General features: G+C 40.8%; 1 protein-coding gene and 1 long non-coding RNA gene across 6 annotated transcripts; one reads left to right on the top strand and one right to left on the bottom strand.

Annotated features, from left to right (window-relative positions):
- Window positions 1-279: 279 nt before the first annotated feature.
- Window positions 280-7,414, bottom strand: LOC118387690 (uncharacterized). 4 transcript variants are annotated; one of them, XR_008143248.1, is made up of 4 exons: window positions 7,337-7,414; window positions 3,009-3,099; window positions 2,734-2,800; window positions 280-2,593 (listed from the first exon to the last, which is right to left on the bottom strand). It is a non-coding gene; the product is annotated as an uncharacterized LOC118387690 (long non-coding RNA). The 4 variants fall into 4 exon arrangements; XR_008143246.1 differs by lacking the exon at window positions 7,337-7,414 and having other exon boundaries at window positions 280-363; window positions 499-2,593; window positions 3,009-3,297; XR_008143247.1 differs by lacking the exon at window positions 7,337-7,414 and having other exon boundaries at window positions 280-2,178; window positions 2,391-2,593; window positions 3,009-3,297.
- Window positions 3,957-20,530, top strand: LOC118387689 (calcineurin B homologous protein 3-like). 2 transcript variants are annotated; one of them, XM_035776307.2, is made up of 9 exons: window positions 3,957-4,294; window positions 8,162-8,231; window positions 8,644-8,724; window positions 9,175-9,314; window positions 14,468-14,529; window positions 14,628-14,735; window positions 14,843-14,890; window positions 15,207-15,280; window positions 20,078-20,520. In XM_035776307.2, the coding sequence occupies exons 1-9, from the start codon at window positions 4,231-4,233 to the stop codon at window positions 20,088-20,090; spliced, it is 660 nt and encodes a 219-aa protein (XP_035632200.2). In that variant the 5' UTR covers window positions 3,957-4,230; the 3' UTR covers window positions 20,091-20,520. The 2 variants fall into 2 exon arrangements, with proteins under 2 accessions (XP_035632200.2, XP_035632201.2); XM_035776308.2 differs by lacking the exon at window positions 3,957-4,294 and adding an exon at window positions 5,908-5,986 and having other exon boundaries at window positions 20,078-20,530.
- Window positions 20,531-22,245: the final 1,715 nt, after the last annotated feature.

Genomic DNA, 22,245 nt, shown 5'->3' with positions numbered 1-22,245 from the left:
TTTGCTAAATGTACAATATGTTACGAATTTGCAAATCGTACGATATGTCGAATTCTAGCTAGGTGGCTAACATTAGCTAGCTCGCTAACGTTAACTAGGCTAGGGTTACAGTTAAGTTTAGGAGTTAGGATAAGGTGACCAGATTTCTGAAATTAAAACCGGGGACATTTCCAGTTCGGCGGTCAATATATCATTAAAATATCCAATGTTATTATCTATGAAATAAAAAAAGGGGGACAATTCCGGTTTCATGTATTTAGTCTAACAGGCACACTGTGGTAGAAAAAAACAACTTTATTACAGAAACATTACAGACAAGACAGAACTGTCCAATCTGAACAGCCATTCAGTGGTCCTGGTAGTCTGGGTAGAATAAGAACAGAAGAGAACATTAGCAAAATTGAAGAAGAAAAAAAACAGACAATAGTATATGTGAAATACTTAACAAAATAAAGAAATAAAACGAGATTGGTAACTACATAATATACTTATACCAACCTAATCTGAATATTTCTCAGCAGAATGTATCTTCTTCAGGATTGCTATGTCTTTGGCCAGCTTCTCCATGAACTCCTGGCAGAGGAGGTTGAAGTTTATATTCACAATAAGCATGGCCTTGATGGTAGGAACAGTGAACATATTTCTTGCTGCTGTCCATAGATCATTCATTTGGGAGAACACTCTCTCAACTGGTGTACAACTTCCAGGTAAGCACATGACAACAGACGCTAATCTAGCCAGGTTAGTGTGTGGGATGTTGTTCGCTTTGAAGTGGGTAACCACTGTGCTCCATCTCTGACTAAGCTATGTCTCAGATGTTTTCCATTCTTCAAGCAATCCTCCCTTTAGGAACTTTTGCTGGCCAGTAACCTCGTCAAACAATGCATCCTCATTGATGGTCACATTGGGGCATTTTTCCTGCAGTGTGCCTGCTGCCTTCTGGATCTCTTCTCGCAGAGGTTGCCTTTTTAAAAGGAGACAATGTCAATCTTTTAGATTATCTGTGTGCTTTTCCCATGCTTGCAAGTAGTTCACAGCCGTAGTGAAGAATGATTGGGATGTTTTGAGAAAGCTCTCTTTAGACATTGCTCCAGTTTCCTCTAGCTCTCTCAGAAGTCATCTGACCAAAACTGGAATGAAGTTGTCATCACGTCTTGCAGTCAATTTTGCCTTAATGTTTCTCAGAATTGCATCTGACTCCACAGCCCAGCGGTCCTGGCCTTCAAGCATCTTGATTGTGTCACTGAATACGGTCAGGTTTCCATGGACAAAGGCCAAAATTCAGTCGGTGGATCTTCGAACATTGTTCGCAGGACAACAGGGCATTTATCTTCAGAAAGAAAAAAGGATTTCAATGGCACATACATTTTCAGCACTCTTTCTAGAGCCGGGAACATGGACAGCCAGCGAACATTTCTGTGTCCTAAAAAAAGCTCTTCAGTCTTTCTACAACGGTGAAAATATCCAAATATCTTTTTGAGCAGGTACTCATCATCAAGGGCAATCATATCCAAAGCTGTTCTGGGCGTGTTATGAATGATGCGGGCAGGACAACCTAATCTAATCACATCCCACTTCAGAGCATTTTTAACTTTGGTATGGACATTGACCCTCCCCAGCCTATTCAGTCCTCCAAAGTTGGTATTTGTGTTGTCGGCAGAGAATGCCACGACTTTGTTTTCCAGGTTACATTTTTGGATGAACACCAGGACCTCAGCAGCAATTTCCTCTGCTATTTCTCCTTTCAATTCAACAAAATGTGTTGCCATCATATATCTTACAATATCTGACTAGTATTGGCAGCAGCTTTACATGTCCATGATTGGACGCATCAATGGACAGGGACACAAATTCAACCTGGTCTAGGTCCTGTGTTACCAAAGTAGTTAGCCATGGTGTAAACACGTATGGCTTCACATTTTGTCCTAGCACATGTAAACTTCAGCTCATAAAGCTTCCGTGTCAGTTGTGCTGTGCAGCCCAGAGATCTGTAACTATGATTGTGTTGCATAGTGTGGTATGCAAAGACACCCACCTGCACAGCTAAATCATATTCTTCTTGGGAAGGCTCTACCTTCTTGAAGAATGTGGTGACAGAGGGCAAACCAACACGGGCAATCAGAGAGGCTTTATGCTTTTTTTGTCTGTTGATGTTCTACCACTGCCGTTCTTCCCCCACTGCCAATTGAAAAAGAGGAATTAAAAAGGGTGCAGTTAACCATTCTATCGTCTTGACCTGAGCGTTTAAATGGACATTTTCTAATAATAATAATAAATAATATATGCCATTTAGCAGACGCTTTTATCCAAAGCGACTTACAGTCATGTGTGCATACATCTCATGTTGTCATTAAAATGGCATTTCAGTTTCTTGGAATGAGCCATTGTACCTCCTCTGTCTGCTCTTCTTCACTCTCCTTGTGTCACTCTTCTTACTCTCTTAACTTTTTCTTCTCCTCCAATCTTTCTCCTCCTCTTTTCTTCACTCCTCTTCCTGCTCTTTTTTCCTTTCCTTCTCTTTACCTTTCCACCTCACTCTTCCACACTCTCCTCGCGTCACTCTTTTTACTCCCTTAATCTTTCCTTCTCCAATCTTTAATAATAAATAGTACACTATTAGATAAAATACTTTGGTTAACAGATTCCCATTGCATGCCTCATTTTTGTATTTTATCTCAAAAACATTGGTTGGAATAATACATTGGCAGTCTCTGTAATCATATCTTTCTTTACCTTTCCTCCTCTTTCTCTTTCACTCTTCTTCCTATCCAGTCTTTGTCCTCTCCTTCCTCTCCACTCTCTAACAGGAAACATTATGCTAGTCTTATCCATGAAAATGTCAAAATATATTTTCACACTACTTATTATAATGCCAAACCATTAAAATTGTAATCTACAAACGTTTAACCTAGCTACTACCTATTTAAAACCTTATAAAGCATCTATCTATATAATAAATTGTGACATTATAACCTCATTATTTAGTATCTTAAATTATTGTAACTTACCTGGCTTGAAAAGACGTTTGTGGTGATGTTGTCGATTCACTTGACACTTGCTAGCTTCTGGCTGAGTTTTCCACATCAGTTTTCTCTAAAACTAGGGCGAGCAAGTAGTTAGTAGAAGAAGAGTGAATGAAGATGATATAGTGAGCAGCCCCCTCTGCTGGACAAAATAAGCATAACGCGATTGAGACGTCAACCGACAGACTCTGCTGTCTGGTCTTTCTTGCCACGTAAAATATTATTTCACTTTGCAGTCTGTTTTTAGCGCAGCTCCAGCCGGGGACAGGCCACCAAAAACGTCTGGTCACCCTAAATTAGGTTAAAGGGTTAAGGTTAGAGTTAGGGGAAGAATTAGCTAACATGCTGAGTAGTTGCAAAGTAGCTAAATAGTACTAAGTAGTTGAAAAGTTGCTAATTAGCTCAAATGCTAAAGTTCTCAGTGATGGGATTCAAACTCGCAACATTTGAGTTGCTAGACGTTCGCATTATATATTATATGCCTACCCATCCACCCTGACCAACCACCCTACTTTCATTTTTTCCTTAAGTAACCACCTGCCTTATGTAACTACACAAAACATAACATATCATACATACTAAATGTAATGTATCAGATTTACTTACAGAATAATACGAAATGCTCTGAGTCTTCTCCCCAAGAAAACAGAACGCTATATATTTGTTTTAGGAAGGTTTGGCTTAAAGGTAGACTTTAGAGGCACAACATTGGTCAATTTCAACAAACGTTTGGAATATGGAAAAATATGGAATATTGCAGAGTATTTTATATGGCTGGGTTACATTACAGAGGACTGCAGGGCAAGTGATATGAATGCAGCTCATGTAATAAAGCGTTAAACATTGAATTTCGTACTGTACTACAGTGTAGCCTAAGTAGGACACTGCTGACTGTAGTATGAGAACTAGATCACCACAGGAACCTAAATAATGCACTGTTGAAGAAAGTCGTTGGATAGCCAAGTTGCGGAAGTGCGCGCTCAGCAGAGGCTGGCAGCTTGAAATGCATTTACATTAGGACATTGCGCAGCCTACAGTACATATCGACCTGTAACATGATTTGTTGTTGGGGATATGATAATGAAAGAATATCTATTCCACTGAACTGACACCGTTTCGAGTTCAGTAGCTTACCTGCGTTGACCTGAGCGAGACCAATCGTTATTTTCATGCGTCTGGATTGGTCGGCTGGCGCGTTTACAGAGTTATGGGTGCATTACAGTCGTTACCTGATGAACCCGAATACAGAGATCTCTCAGAAAAGACCGGCTGTGAGTATTACGTTTTTTTCCTGTAGGATACGATTATAATTGTTGCGAATAATCATATTTCTGGGTTTATGTAATCCTGCGCTAAAGTGTTTCATTATTGTGAAATGAAACGCCCCACAGTACAGGATCACCATAACAACGTCATCTTGTGTGGTAGGTGTTCTGGGGGCTATTTACAGAGCAAAATAGCTTGAGTTATAGATTGCTGTAGGCGACAGCACTACTGGATGAGAATCTTTACAAGTAGCCTATTACAATGTTTTCCCGAATGCCTTGCAAGGAGAAGAGCTACTGTTATACCCCTGAAAGGGGGGATATAGAAATGAATCACACAGAGGTTTTATCAGGATTTATCAATGCATTCTTATTTATTATCCCTTATTATCCCTTTTTAAAATGACATTATCAAATGCAATGGCAAACCTTTTAACATTTTTAAATGCATGACACAGGCCTTTATGAATTATCACTATTAACTATCCTTGTACCGTTTCTAACTTTATACCATTGTTATCTATTTTATCCCTATATAAACTCAAACATCTTCACATTTCCCAAAATGTCTCTCACTCACCCATTCACTAACACACACACACACACACACAGGAGATGAGCATGGCCCTTCCCAGCTAGGTAGTTTATGCTTGTGACTAGAAACTTCAGCGAGAATTTGAAACTTGGCTACCATAATTGGGATTTGGGAGAGTGTTCAGAATCATTCCGTAATTCTTCAGTTTTTTAAAAACTAAAATGTAGACGTTAATGCCTTAGTTGTACATTTTCAGTGAAAATCACTGCAATAAATGTGCTTTAGCTGTCACCCAGGCCTTATATTGACTACTCTATCTAGCTACTTCCCTCTCTTTACTGCTGTACAGCAGTTCTTGAACAAGTAAGTGGAAGTGAAGAACACTGTGCCCTGTGTTGTTGCGGTGCCGGCTTGCAGCACAAACTCTCCCCATTGCATTGTAGTTAGACTGTATCACGGTGACATCAAGATGGTTACAAATTATTTATTGTGTAAGCTATCCTATTCTAAATCAAATCAGCGGGATGGACAAATTGGCCACGTTAGCTACTGCCGGCGACATGTGATACAGTTGCCCAGTGGGAAGCAGCTCACGTTGGCAAGTACCTTGATACATACACCATTGCACTGGTCATTCTCATCGGCTTGTTGTTACGTTAGCTAATTGGCAGGTCAAGGTGACAAATACTACAAGTTATTTCTCCCATTGAAATAAGCATCATTTTATTTTAACTAGTGCCATGCTGCTGTTCTTGCCAGCATAAACTATACTGAACAAAAATATAAACGCAACATGGAACAATTTCTAATATTTTATTGAGTTACAGTACATATGAGGAAATCTGTCAATTGAAATAAATGAATTTGGCCCAAATCTACGGATTTCACATGACTGGGAATACTGATATGCATCTATAGGTCACAGATACCTTTAAAAAAGGTAGGGCCGTAGATTAGACAACCAGTCAGTATCTGGTTTGACCACAATTTGCCTCATGCAGCGCACCACATCTAATTTGCATAGAGGTGATCAGGCTGTTGATTGTGGCCTGTGGAATGTTGTCCCACTCCTCTTCAGTGGCTGTGCGAAGTTCCTGGATATTGGCGGGAATTGGAATACACTGTCTTACACATCGATTCAGAGTCAATGGGTGACATGTCTGGTGAGTATGCAGACCATGGAAGAACTGGGACATTTTCAGCTTCCAGGAATTGTGTACAGATCTTTGTGACATGGGGCTGTGCATTATCATGCTGAAACATGAGGTGATGGCGGCAAATGAATGGCACGACAATGGGCCTCAAGATCTCGTCACCGTATCTCTGTGCATTGCAATTCCCATCGATAAAATGTAATTGTGTTCGTTGTCCATAGCTTATGCCTGCCCATACCATAACCCCACCGCCACCATGGAGCACTCTGTTCGCAACGTTGACATCAGCAAACCACTTGCCCACACAATGTGATACACATGATCTGTGGTTGTGAGGCTGGTTGAATGTACTGCCAAATTCTCTAAAACTGTGCTGTGACTCCCACCAAAGTCGGTTCCTCTCCTTGTTCGGGCGGCGGTCGGCGTCACCGGTCTTCTAGCCATCGTCGATCCACTTTTTTGTAAGTGCTTGTGCACTTGTTTACTGGTGCGCGGCGGGTTTTTTGTACCCATATTCTGTTGTATTTTTATGCTGTTGGTTTTGGAATTAAACTGCTCCGGCTATTACCTGGTTCTGCTCTCCTGCGTCTGACTTCCATGCCACCAGTTATACACCCCTTTACAGTTTGAGCAGCTATGGAATGTCCTTCTGACTAAAGTTAGATGAAAGAAATGAAACTTGGTAATAGGATTAGACCAGATGAATCTCCTATATTTTTTTAAGGGCTGTATTCTGACATGATGATAGAAAGACACTAGTGTAGGCCAGATACTGTATCTCCATGCAGTGGCTATAAAATATTCAAACTGCAAATTGCATGTGTAGTAGCAACGTTTTTCTCCGGGTATCTTATGTACGTTTACAGTGTAGGCTTGATTGAACCACCATGAATAATAGATTAGATATTGTGTTTACAGCTTCAGAAAAACCTTGCAAGCAATGAGGCCATAAACAAAGAGGCTTTTGTTTTTCTCTGTTTCTAACATTGTCTGAAATCCCCACACTCAGTGAGTTTCCTCATACCACTGGTAATCCAATATTAGCTCATACTTGTTTGCCCATACAATAACCTGAGGAATGTATTGTTTGTACACACTGAAAAACACTCACTCACTAACTCACTTTGTCACAATCACTCGCTCACTCATAAACACTCACTCGCTCTCAATTCAAATATTGTGCCGATTGTTAGACATCAGTCCTTGTTTGAATTTATTTAAATACTTTGAGCTTATCCCTACTATTCAGCCAGAACAGTTTTTTTTTCTCTCAGACTACATGTAATATATAGTTTATTTAAGTTACATTAGACATACACATTTAAAAACAATGTATTTCTCTATACTCTATTTACTCACATAGACAATGACTGTCACGTTCTGACCTTAGTTCCTTTGTTATGTCTTTGTTTTAGTTGGGTCAGGGCGTGAGTTGGGGTGGGTTGTCTGTTCTTTTTTATATGTTGTGTTTGTGTGTTTGGCCTGGTATGTTTCTCAATCAGAGGCAGGTGTCGCTCGTTGTCTCTGATTGAGAATCATACTTAAGTAGCCTTTAAGTAGCCTTTTCCCACCTGTGTTTTGTAGGTGATTGTTTTCTGTTTAGGTTTGTTTTCCCTGACAGAACTCTGCGCTTTCGTTTTGTCATTTTGTTTGAGTGTTTTTTTGTGAACATTAAATATGAACAATTTCCACGCAGCGCTTTGGTCTCATTCCAACGACGATCTTTACAATGACAATGGGAGAACGCAAAGTGAAATAGTTTTTACATCTGAATATACACTTTTCACATGAGGAAGGATGGCATCAACTGAAAATAGATGCTGAATAGACATTCAGCACTGCACTCTGCTTACACCGTGTGTATAATGTGTTAGGCCTGAGGATGTCAAATCAGGCAGCCTGAATGATACATTAGAGATCAGAACAGGACACAAACATAAATTGTATTTGCAAAGATTATAAAACAATTGTGCTCCATTAACAGCATTACTGTGCAGTTTGTCATGGTTTCCTGCCCATTCAGTGGTAACTGATGTGCTGCCTGGCATTTTGCTAATTGGAGATGCCTCTTGAAGATGCACATCATTTCCGCTCCATCCATCTAGGCCTCTAACCTGCTGTGGTAGGTTGGCAGGATGTACCTCTCTGTCTTGGACTCACGACAGTCCCTTTTTTGTTCCTCAGTTTCCTTCGAGCAGATTGGAATCCTGCATAAAAGATTCAAGCAGTTGAGCCACAATGAAGACACGCTGAGGTAGGACTCTCTAATCATTTTTGGCATTCATACACATCCTAACACACTTTATTTTTTAACTTGTGCTGTTGTTACTTTTGGGTTTTTAGACACACATGGGTGTAATCCTGGCATAATGCATTTCTGATGAAGTGGTTCTTCCCATCTCTTTAGCATAAACCAGTTCTGTAGCTCAGTTGGTAGAGCATGGCGCTTGTAACGCCAGGGTAGTGGGTTCGATTCCCGGGACCACCCATACGTAGAATGTATGCACACATGACTGTAAGTCGCTTTGGATAAAAGCGTCTGCTAAATGGCATATATTATATTATATATATTTAACAGGTTTCGTTTTGCCTTTTGTTTAGTAGGTGTTATAATTGACCCGCATCCTGCTGCAAACCTAATTATCTTCTTGTCTTTTCACTTGTAGACGAGATGACCTCAACACAATTCCAGACCTGTCATGCAACCCGATCCGAACCCAAATTATAGAGGCCTTCTTTGACAAAAGGTGGGTGTTTATCATGTTTATGTTAAGTACCTCATCAAGAACAAGACTTAAGGTTAACTGCTCTCAATATGCCCCCAGCTTTAACCTACATAGTATGATTTTCATCATACAGTAAGTTTGGTGGTTCCTCACAGGATTAGTCAAATGTGAGCCTGGTCCAGAAACAACCCCTAGCTACCCCTACCCACTTAGCATTTGTGTAGATCGGAAAGGATTGAATATATATAATCTATATGGCAGTCATACAACGTAAGATATCAACATGCAAGTTGGAGCTATTACCATATTTTATACGGTATCCATTTCATTCACATTTATGTGAAGTGCCTAGGACATAGTGCCTGTGTGTTGTTTCTAGAATGACATATGGTTACTTTCTAATGAGCATTACAGAAAATATATGTTTACACAATTAATATATTTATGTTCCTTGCTCGTATGCCTCTATAGAAACTTCCATCAGAATGGTGAGGGGACGGTCCAGGAGATCAGCTTTGAGGAGTTCCTGGTGGTCATGTCCCACTTCAGACCTCCAGCACTGGACATGACAGAGGAACAGAGAGAGATGATCAGGAGGGAAAAACTCCGCTGTGAGTGCCATCATTAAAATGTTACTGTATGGTGGTGTTAAGATAGATGTATTGCAGTTCAGTATCATTGGAAAATGTTACACTACATTGAAATGGATACCCAACACTATTGTTAGCGTGTGTACTTACTACAATGACATTGAAATCATTGGTTGTACAAGATACTGTGCACGTTTGAGGTGTACTATGGCTCACACTGTGATGAATCAATAATGGGCACAATAATCTGTCAATTTTCTGACCTTTACAAAATGGATTCAGCAACTTCTCATGGAACAATAGGGACTGTGAGGGCATACACACACACAGATACACTCGAACGCGCACATTATTTTATAGTTGTATTGTTGGTGTCATTTTGTTGTTGTATTGTTTGTATAGCGTTGTATTTTACATTTGTGTGACTCTCCTTGTCTATTAGTTGTCGTGGAAATTCAACACAGGGACACTCAAAGTCAATATTAAATGAATCACTCTTTATTGTCAGTGAGCTGGGCGTTCTGCCAAAATGTCTGAGGGGGGGGTCATCACTGTCTCCCCCTCTTATCTCTACCCAGCACCTATAGGAACCAATGATTGAGTGAGACAAGATGTACAATTCAAGGCTGTCCCCCCAGTCTATACATTTTTCCTCCACATTCCCTACTTTTATCACTTCTATGATAATAATTGTTAAACATGTCATGAGAGACATTTTCAAACCCTTCATTCTGGGTTATGCAATCTAATTAGTATGGTCATACTATCATCATAATAAAGGTTATATTTTTATTAACAGGAGTGAATTTATCAAAAATACACACACATACACACCATGTTAATAACACAATTATGCAAACCTTTTTGCAATTTGGGATCCTCAGCTTCCGAACAGGGATTCCAACTAAGTTGCAAGCTACCATTCTGGTTGTGGGGAATTTTTCTTAGCAGTGGCAATGTATTCGGCGAGGTCAGTCATATTAGAAGAGTGATCTGGGACAAAAGTACAGCATTCATCGCAAATGACTGGACGAGTCCCCCCTTGACCTGCTAAAAGATAGTCAAGAGCCTCTCTGTTTTTCAGAGCCAATTTACACAATTCTTTTAGTTCCCCGTTCAATTGTTCCAGAGCAATTTGGTCATCCCTAGATCCATCACGACTGGTCTGCCGACGTAATCGTCCGAGATGGTTTCAACAGGCTCTTCCATTGCGGCGTCTCCAGCCCGCTAGCTGTCTGAATCGCTGTGTCTCCAGCTCGCTAGCTGTCTGAATCACTGTGTCTCCAGCCCGCTAGCTGTCTGATTCGCTGTGTCTCCAGCCCGCTAGCTGTCTGAATTGCTGTGTCTCCAGCCCGCTAGCTGTCTGAATCGCTGTGTCTCCAGCCCGCTAGCTGTCTGAATCGCTGTGTCTCCAGCCCGCTAGCTGTCTGAATCGCTGTGTCTCCAGCCCGCTAGCTGTCTGAATCGCTGTGTCTCCAGCCCGCTAGCTGTCTGAATCGCTGTGTCTCCAGCTCGCCTAGCATAGTAGCGACTACTAAACGGCTCCCTGACTCACCTATTGCTACTCATTGGACCCTATGATCACTTGGCTACACATGCATCTCCCTAATGTCAGTATGCCTTGTCTATTGCTGTTTTGGTTAGTGATTATTGTCTTATTTTACTGTAGAGCCCCCAGCTCTGCCAAATATGCCTTGGATAGCCCTTTTGTTCCACCCCCCACACATGCGGTGACGTCACTTGGCTTAACTGATGCCTAGGTTTACCTCCACTGTACTCACATCCTACCATACCCTTGTCTGTACATTATGCCTTGAATCTATTCTTCCACACCCAGAAATCTGCTCCTTTTACTCTCTTTTCCGAATGCACTAGACGACCAGTTCGTATAGCCTTTAGCTGTACCCTTATCCTACTCCTCCTCTGTTCCTCTGGTGATGTAGAGGTTAACCCAGGCCCTGCAGCCCCCAGCACCACTCCCATTCCCCAGGCACTCTCATTTGTTGACCCCTGTAACTGTAAAAGCGTTGGTTTCATGCATGTTAACATTAGAAGCCTCCTCCCTAAGTTTATTTTATTCACTGCTTTAGCACACTCCACCAATAAAGGTTTCCATCCCCAACTACAACATTTTCCTTCAAGATAGAACTGCCAAATGGGGAGGAGTTAGCCTGCAGAGTTCGGTCATACTATCCAGGTCTGTGCCCCAAAAAATGAGAACTTCTACTTTTAAAAATCCACCTTTCTAGAAACAAGTCTCTCACCGTTGCTGCTTGTTATAGACTCAGCCCCCAGCTGAACCCTTGACACCATAGGTAAATTGATTGCCCCCCATCTATCTTCAGAGTTCGTACTGTTAGGTGACCTAAACTGGGATATGCTTAACACCCTGGCCGTCCTACAATCTAAGCTAGATGCCCTCATTCTCACACAAATTATCAAGGAACCTACCAGGTACAACCCTAAATCCGTAACCATAGGCACCCTCTTAGATATCATCCTGACCAACTTGCCCTCTAAGTACACCTCTGCTGTCTTCAACCAGGCTCTCAGCAACCACTGCCTCATTGCCTGCATCCGTAATGGTTCTACGATCAAACAACCGCCCCTCATCACTGTCAAACGCCCCCCGCTTCTCCTGGAACCCTACAAATCAGCTGGGATAGACAATCTGGACCCTCTCTTTCTAAAATTATCCGCCAGAATTGTTGCAACCCCTATTACTAGCCTGTTCAACCTCTCTTTCGTTCCGTCTGAGATCCCCAAAGATTGGAAAGATGCCGCGGTCATCCCCCTCTTCAAAGGGGGAGACACTCTAGACCCAAACTGTAATAGACCTATATCCATGCTGCCCTGCCTTTCTAAAATCTTTATAAAAGCCAAGTGAACAAACATATCACCAACCGTTTCGAATCCCACCGTACCTTCTCCACTATGCAATCTGGTTTCCGAGCTGGTCATGGGTGCACCTCAGCCACGCTCAGGGTCCTAAACGATATCATAACCACCATCGATAAAAGACAGTACTGTGCAGCAGTCTTCATCGACCTGGCCAAGGCTTTTGACTCTGTCAATCACCACATAATTTTTGGCAATAGCCTTTGTTTCTCTAATGACTGCCTCACCAACTACTTCTCAGATATAGAGTTCAGTGTGTCAAATCGGAGGGCCTGTTGTTCAGACCTCAGGCAGTCTCAATGGGGGTGCCACAGTGTTCAATTCTTGGGCCGACTCTTTTCTCTGTATATATCAATGATGTCGCTCTTGCTGCTGGTGATTCTCTGATCCACCTCAATGCAGACGACACAATTCTGTATACATCTGGCCCTTCTTTGGACACTTTGTTAACAGACCTTCGAACAAGCGTCAATGCCATACAACGCTCCTTCCGTGGCCTCCAACTGCTTTGAAATGCTAGTAAAACTAAATGCATGCTCTTCAACCGATTGCTGCACTTTTTTTCCAAGCTACTCAATATTGCCCCCCAGTCCCAAAGAAGTTAAGGTGCATCCTTTCTAACCAATTAAACACCCACTAAAACCTAAATATAAAGACCCCACACAATAAATCAAACACAGTGTTAACGCCACTAACAAATATTCATAACAGGTGGGCTGTGTGTGGGTGCTGGTGTGTGGTAAAATGTAGGGTAAAAACAAACAAAATGTCCAGGCCTTACTTAATTTGGGAGTTCCCTTAACAACCAGATCCGTGTACCTTTTATATTGTATAGTACACAGTCTCAATAACAGCTCTCCTAAGGCACATGCCTCAGGAAGCCTTTCAAGGGGAGAGATACAGAATCATTGGTAAACATGTATAAAAAAACTTGTTAGCGCACATTCCATCAGTCCTGGAAGAAAGAAAATCAACATTTACTTAGTTTTCACTGTGCTACATTTTAATCTGTCCTAAAAATGATTAGTCTTAATAAAGTTTACTGCATCTTGGGCAGGAAGTCTTGATAAAACCATGTGTGTACAGAATTATACTTCAGACACATCAGATGATACAGTGTCCTGTTAAGCTGAACCTTCTAAAGTAAACAATCCAAAAGCCCCTTTTTTGTAGTCTTATCATTTTGACCTGTTGCATTGACATATGTCCTGTACTCACTGTCCCTGTAACATCAACTAGTCAAAATATGAAACCTGTTGTTTAACAAATCTGCTAGGACATTCAAACTTTGGTGCTGGCTTATCAGCTCAATATTCGGTACTAAAACTCGGTAATCTCCCTTATTACTTCATTTGCATCTTGAATGATTCTCGTCGTTACTTCCTATGCACCATATGTATCTTCAACATTTTTCTTGCCGCTACTTCCCATACATAAACAAATTACACCTCATGCTCAATAACACCTTGTGCTATTAGTAGTGGCTGCAGACCATGTAGACACTTCTCTTATAAATGCCTACAGACTGCTGTCAGCGGGGCTTTATCATGGTACCGTTACTTGCCCTCACTCTAGTCTTCTCTTAAAACTAGTTCTAGCCTCAAGACTACTACCATTTTATGTTTATTTTAATAAAATGTTTAATTATACAAATTAATTTAAGTTGAGTAACTAAAATTCAGATGACATGTTCCTCAGAGGTTCACAGATCAGGTATCTTCTTCCGGGCAGCTCTCAGTAAAAGTCTGGTCTTGGAGGGTCCACGTTGTCTTTGGTCAGACGGGAAATTCACTTACGCTGTCTCACTGTCTCCCTTGCAGACCTTCACTGGGATACTCCACAGGTGGAATCACTGATCAAATTGTCATCTAAATTCAACACAGGGACACTCAAAGTCAATTTGAAATGAATCACTATTTGCTTTGCCGGGTCTCCCCCTCATATCTCTACCCAGCACCTACAGGAACCAGTGATTGTATGAGACAATTCAAGGCTGTCCCTCCAGGCTATACATTCTTCCTCCACAAAGTGTATCAGTGTTTTGTTACTTGTCATGTTTTGTGTTTTTTTTGTGGATCTCAGGAAGAATAGCTGCTGCTTCTGCAAAAGATAAATCCACAAACAATAACAAATACTGTATATCCCATAATATACAGCATTACTCAGCAAATGCATTACAGCGATGCCTCGTGACACTTGCAGACCTTTGTTAAGGAAATATTTGTAAAGACAGACCAACAGAAAAGAGTTTAACACTTTCTTATTTTTTCCCCCAGTCCTATTTAACATGCACGACACAGACAATGATGGAACAATCACTCTGGAGGAGTACCGACATGTAAGCCACTGCCTAGGCCTATCTTTCAAGTACACTAAATACACTGTCTGCCTATCACTGTTGTAACCATGACTGCCTTGCCCCCGTATGTACTGTAGGTAGTGGAGGAGCTGCTGTCTAGGAGTGGAGCCCTGGGGAAGGAAACGGCTAAAGGCATAGCAGACGCTGCCATGCTGGAGGTAGCCAGTATCTCCATGGGTCACATGGTATGGCTTCTTTATAAACATTACATTCCTCACTCTGAGTGTTAGACCTGGAACCTATTATTTCTTTATTTATTATTACATTCAATAATCTCATTCTTCATTCTCAGGAACCAGATGAGTTTTATGAGGGGATCACTTTTGAACATTTCCTAAAGGTTTGTAATACAACATTATTTTGTGTCGAAAAGAAGTCATGGCTTTAGCTTTTCTTTTTCAATGGTTTTGCAAACGAACACTGTATAGCTTCAAAATATGGTTAAAACTATAATTTTGATATGATAGATGGTCTGTCCTTGCATCCATTGCTCTGTCTTAGAATTTTAAAGTGGTTACATTTCGCCAGCCCCATCCCTCTGCTGTTTGCCAATAGCAGCACAATAGTTGTCTTGTTATTAGAGTACACATAGTTGAAGGCATCATCAGAGTTTAGTAACTATGTAATATACTGGTAGTAAAACTATTTATTTTCAGATACTGAAAGATATTGAGATCGAGACAAGAATGAACATTCGCTTTTTGAATATGGACACGACGAACCTGTGCAAGTGAGGATCTTCCACCTTTTTTATTACTATGCAGCACCAGCACTCTTTTATGGTTTTTATTTAGTGGCCAGTTAGGGCACATTTTAAGCAGTGACGTGCGGTTGGTGTCTGGGTAAGCACTGGCTGTTATCAAAGCCAGATTTACTCACAAATAAACCTTCATGAAGCCCAAGTTCACCATACAACAGATAGCTCCAACAACCAGAGTGACACAGGCTATTAACCAAAATTGACAACAATGTTCACCAAAATGTGACCAACCGGCTCGATTCGGTCTTATGTATCAACATTTTAAATGGTGTTTTTTACATTGGATAAAAATAGAGACTCAGAGATCTAGAAAATGGTATATCATACACTACAGTTGAGGAACAATGGGAAAGTAATTCTGCTTAGAAAGTTGATAAACTTATAACCCCACTTTTGAGAAAATGTCCCTTGAATGTTTTGGTACACCTACTGGAGAGCTCATCTTTGTCTACACCAATTCAGAATTGTTCACACCCTCTTAAGCCTTAGCCCCACCCATCTCTTTAAGGATTCACATGTGAGGTCATGTGCTAAGCAGAGTGAGTACAGTAGTGTACTAAACAACCAAAGCTTTAAAGACTTAAGGCTGGTTTACACTACATCTAGCGTCATGCCTGTAGACAGTTGTCGCAGTGACATCATGGACAGTCTATTGTCGTCCCACAACAAGCTTGTCGTTATGAAAAAGTATGAGGACAAAACTGACAGGCTGCTTGACATCAGCAGCCTGGTGGTCCAAAATAGCATAACTGGTGTATTTTAACACCAATAAATCCATCCGCTTAAAAATGTATTTAGTATATGTCAATCTAGCAAACCAGACAACTAAAACCAACTTTCTAAATAATGTTGTGGTTCCGATTCTTGCTTGTTAGCCAGCTATCTAACGTTGAGTTAGCTGGCTAGCCAGTTCAAATAATGACCATATCATATTGCTGACAATGTCTTTACTTTAACTCATTTATATTCTTTATTACAGGAAAATAAACTCACAACAAGATCATTATTTACAAGTTAATGGTGAGCAGAAAATAGCTTAAGGTTGTGAGTGTGATAAAATAAAAACAGGGCATTCTACTGGAGAATTTTAGAACTTGAACACTGTCTCATTGGCCTAATGTTATATCCTAATTTGACTTTGGTGCAGGTCATTTTGTTCTTCACCTTACAGTCTCTTGTAAACGCACACTTTATCAAATAAAATCAAAGTTTACTTGTCACATGCACAGAAGGTGTAAACGGTACAGTGAAATGATTACTTGCATAGTGGAGTTTTTTGTTTAGACATGTAGCTAACTAATTAAACAATAAACAAATAATCCCAACTCATAACGTTACTACCCTGCATGAATCTGCTGGTGGCTAAAAAACTATCCAACTAGGTTCAATATTAGCTATCTCGCTAACATTAGGCTATAACTAGCAATGCAAATGGCTCTTAGATACAAATAATATTACTACACAGATCATACATGTAACATAAGCTAGTGACCCAGCCAGCTAACGTTAGCCACCTAGCTAACAGTACACTTTAACTTGCAATGAAAATTACTTTCTGACAAAATTAGAAACAGTTCATTTCTGAAAATGTAGCTAGCAAGACTCTCTTACCCGTGTACATGGATGAACGCTTCTCCCTCTCACCGATGCCATAGTTGCTCTTAGTTTGAAGATGTAATCCGGAGACTGGTGTTTTATACAACAGCCTTCTGTGTGTTCTATTTTTTGACACACAACATACGCCTAGTTAACTGAAACCAGTCACAAATGTAAATACCTATGTAGCCAAGATACGATTGCGACATATTTCATATCATCTGACAAGATAATGCACTACTCAACTCAGCAATAGACCAATCTAGCATCCACAGTTACAACTGGTAGGTGGCACTAAAAGACCAATATATGGACACATTTCATCCGATTAATTTGCAACACTAACTCCAGCGCCTTTCACAATGGATTTACAAACACACACACACACACACACATAATAATATTACCATGTGAAATATTATTACACACACACACACACACGTATATAATAAATAAGGTTCTAACAAAATGTTCATATCAACAAACGAAATGACTGAAAAATGCATTCAAACGGTCGTGTGGGATACACATCTCCAAGGCCTCCTTCGGTTCAATTTTCACATTGACTCAAAAAGTAATTCCCATTACGTCCACAAAGCTAAAGTAAATGTCCAAGATGTCTAAAAGTCGGGGTAAAACGTCTTAGTTGGTACAGCCCAGTACTCACTTTTCGCCTGCCTGACACATGACACCTGTCATGCCACGTCTTGTAGAGATCCTGTATGCTGCCTCTATATGGTCTTAACTTTAATTTTAGTTGACATTCCACTCTTTGAACCCTCTAAACAGTGCGTTCCATTATTTCAACTTGGGAAATTGTTTGAGGTGCGGTATAGTGTCAATTTGTCAGGTTATTTTTGCGAGTTAGCTAGCTTTGTTCAGTTCAAGCGGTGCGAGCGTAAAATTATGTAGACATGTCCAAATGCACAGTTTACCCCAGGCAATACCCACACAACATGTTTAGGCAATACGCATGCGTGAAATATGAAATTGGCTCAATACAACACATGAAGATACATCAAGCTAGGCAAAGCAGCGATGCCTAAGCTGACCCTGTCTATTAACAGTGACTGGAGTTAGGAACGGCCGCAGTGTCAATGGCTGGAAAGGAAGGCATGAATATCCTAGCGACTTTCCTGAGGTTTTGCATAAAAAACACCAGATTCACTGAGAAAAAACATGAACAAAAAAAAGAATGAAAATGTTTTATACAATTTTTTGGGGGGGATTTGGCTTTTCATAACAGCTTTTTTTATTACATTATCACAGGGTCAACAGGGCCTACCCTGACTGCACGTCACTGACTAAGTACACTGACAAACTATTAGAAAGCTCTGTTTATGGTTTGGTTTTGGGTTGTTATGAGCTTTTGATCGGGGGAGGATTTAAGCTTCTACTGTCTAGTAGCTTCTGACTCTGTTATGTTTTTACAAATGGACTGCATTGAAAATATGAATGAGTAACTATGCAAATATACACAGATTAACAGTTGGTATGTTATGAATTTAGCATGCAGTTTTAATGACAACCTGTATCTGTCACAACATACCTTTTTATGCAAGAATATAAACAATGCACTAAATGTTATCAATCAATAATCAATTCAATAGCAAAGCAATAAACCAATAATAATATCGCAATAAAGCAATAGCCAATCATGCAGCGCTATGATTAAAGTGCATGCAATTCATCTCCTATTATACTGTATCTATGGCACTGTGTGGAATGAGCAAAAACAATTGCACAAGGAAAACCAAGAGCATGCGTCTTCTGTCTATACCAGCATGCACACCAAAATAGTTGTGCTGCCACTGCCATCAATTTGGAATCAAAGGTTAGATTTCCATGTGCATTAACAAGTTACTGACCAATAGAAACAAAGTACTTATTGCCGTTGTGATGTTTGACTGACCAGCCTAGCATACTGGTATACAGTATAGCATACTGCAAATGTACTTGAGCTATGGCAACACCCTCCTGATATTGAAGATTCTTCTTTCAAGTCAAATGTGCATCCGACTTTTACAAAGAATGAAACTTTCGCAGACAAGCATTTGTTGACTGTTAGAAATGGGAACAATTTTAGCTACGCATGTTAGCTGTCTTTGTATTTGAATATACATACATCCATATACTGTATGTTTGTACTGTAAAATAAAATATTTTCATTCCTTTTTTGGGATGTTATTGTAGCGAAGAATAATGTAAATGATGTGACCGTCTCTTTTTATTGGGATAACATTAAAATAGAACATGTGTATGATTTTTGTATTAATTTGCATGATGATGTAGGAATTGCAGCTCTCGTACAGCCTTGGAGAGAGATCAAGAATGAAACTTGAATTTGCTTTGAGCTTAATCAACATCAAAGTGCATTCATGTAACTAACCTTCTCAAAAACCGTCAACTTCCACATACCTCATATACTGTTTTTCCCAGACATCAGTTAAATCATTACTCCCTCAGTCATAGTGTTTATGCTGTGGTGAGGGTGGTCACCCTTACCTTAGCTAAACATGACAAACACACCACAGACCTCACTGCCCATCTAAACTAGTTTCCATTCAACTCAGGTTGTACTCTCATGGTCATCATGCTCTTGCAGCGACCAGCCGCAAAGTTTCTCTGTCTGTGTTTGTTATTTTGTATTTGACCAGTTTTAGATCATCTGTTTTAAATCACTGAATTCAATGATCTAGTAGATCAATGAAATAGAAGGAGCAGTGTTGAACTCTTCCTCTATTTCCTTTCGGGAACATGGTCTTAGCAGCGTTGTTTTTATAGTGGACGGTGTTTCACCTGGCACACATTTTGCAAGAACTTCCCCATTCTTAATCAATGGATCCAGTACAGCAGGAAGTGTTCTTCTCCAATGGAATAATCCCCAGAATGCCAATCCTCCCTTGGATCTAATCTACCCAAACCTTGACGCATTTGATTATAATAATGGTCAATGGGATTCTAGCAGCAGGCTGCTGGCGGGCTACACCGCAACATGAGAAAGCAGGGGAAGAGTGGAGTCCGGGAAAGGGCAAAGCGCCAATCTGTCACGCATTCTCCTGCCTTCTATCATTCTAGAACATGCCCAGTCTCTTCACAAAACTGATGAACTGCAAGCCCATGTTCGTTTCCAACATGAATTCAGAAATGCCTGTATTCTGTCTCTTACAGAGACATGGTTTAAGAATATGGACTTGGACTGTGAGTTGGTGATTGACTGGTTTGGGGCACCTATACACTTGGACCGAGAGGCCCGAGGTTACTGGTAAGACACTAGGTGGTGGAGTGTCTTTATGTGAATGAGCGCTGGTACAAAACTGTAGCCTACTGTTTAGGGGAAAACTATGCACTAAGGATGTTGAACTGCTATACCTGTGTTTGCGCCCCCACCATCTGCCCCAGGAATTTCCTTAAATATTCCTCACCGTGGTTTGCATTCACCCGAAGGCAAATGAGAGTAATGACGCATAGTTAATACTCCAAATTTCCAGATATATGCCATTTTAGCAGACGCTTTTATCCAAAGCGACTTACAGTCATGTGTGCATACATTCTACGTATGGGTGGTCCCGGGGATCGAACCCGCTACCCTGGCGTTACAAGCGCCATGCTCTACCAACTGAGCTACAGAAGGTAGATGAAGATGAAGAAGATGACCTGAACATCATCCTTGGGGGCTTTAACCACCGTATTAAGACAAAAAATTTGGGTAAATTTCATCAGTACGTCACATGCCCATCAGAAATAACAACATCCTGGTCTTATGTTACGGTTCTTTTAAGGGAGCGTATAAATCCCCCCCTACCCCCGAAATGGGCACAGCTGACAACTGCATGGCCCTTATCCCGGTGTATCGCACAGCCCTGTGGAGGGGTAAAGTGCTTACATAGCGGATTAAGAACTGGACTGAGATTCCTCCCTGACCCTTCAGGGGTGTATTGAATGAGTGTACAGACTGGGACATGCTTAAAGAGTCGTGCTGATATTGACGATCTCACTGATGCTGTTAGCTCCTGGGTTTCATATTGTGAAGATGTAGTCATCTCAGATAATGTTGTGAAGGTTTACGTACCCCAATATTAAGCCCTGGATTAGCAAGTCTCTCAGGGTGCTGTTAAACAGTAAGATAAATGTTAAGATGGAAACCTTCAGGAGAGCTAAACAGGTACAAGGAAACAATTGAAAGAGAACTTGGTAACAATTTAGTCTCTGCCTGGGATAGTATGAAAACTATTGTGGGGATAATAACATTTTTTTTAAAGGTGTCACTAGATGGCTTTAATTCTGACAATCACCTGGCACAGGAGTTTTACCCGGGACCAGACAATATAGGCAGCCGCCTGCTCACCTCTTGTGCAGAGAAACTAGGCCCTATCTTGAATTATGTCTTTAAGTCGCTCAGCCAGCAGAGGGTGCCAAATCTATGGAAACAATCTACTGTGATACCAGTCGCCAAGAACAACCACCCAAAGGTTTTTAACAACTACAGACCAATCACCTTGGTCATTACATCCTTTGAGAAACTGATTAAGAAAGCGCTTCTGGACAAGACACAGCACCTTCTTGATCTGTTTCAGTTTGCATATAAGGCTAAGTGGGGTGTACAGGATGCTACTGTCACCCTAACTGACCTTCCGTGCAAACATCTAGGGTAGAAAAAAATGAATGGAAAGTTTTTATTTGTTGATTTCTCATCTGCTTTTAACACCATTCAACCCCATCTGTTTGTGAACCAACTCACTAATGCTTTTGGTGTAGACTCTCATGTAGTGGGTTGGACCTCAACTTTCTAACCAGCAGAACCCAGAGCGCGAGGTTGAATGGATGCCTGTCGGGGGAGCTGTCATCATCAACAGGCTCACCCCAGGGATCTGTCTTCTCATCACTCCTCTATACCCTGTACACTGATGGTTGTCGTAGCCAGTACGAGAACTGACACGGAAGTCCCCCTACCTTCAGAACATTATCATCAAAGGACAGGACAGTGTAGACAACTACAAGTATCTTTGTACAATGATAGCTAAAATAGTGGAAGTCCAGCAGAGTAGTCTGTATGACCTGTGCAAGAGAACAGATAAGTGGTGATGAAGGCAGAATCCATCCTGTCTGACTGCCCATCCCCTACACCTCGAGTTCCAGGTCCTACCCTCTGCCTCCCGGTGTAGATTCCCCAATACTAATAGGTACAAGCACACTTGTCACCACAATAGCCATTTCCCTTATAAATATAGGGATGATAATGAGGTAGGCTAGGGGTGATTGTGAGGATGATGATGGTAAAATATTGTTGATGATGATGAAGGTGATGTTGCAGTTGTTTTTGGGGTTTTGTCAGCACA

This window comes from Oncorhynchus keta, chromosome 9 (genome assembly GCF_023373465.1).
Source record: "Oncorhynchus keta strain PuntledgeMale-10-30-2019 chromosome 9, Oket_V2, whole genome shotgun sequence".
In the NCBI taxonomy this organism is placed as follows: domain Eukaryota; kingdom Metazoa; phylum Chordata; class Actinopteri; order Salmoniformes; family Salmonidae; genus Oncorhynchus; species Oncorhynchus keta.
Note: the sequence above shows the minus strand (reverse complement) of the source record. Positions and strands in the feature narration are given on the sequence as shown.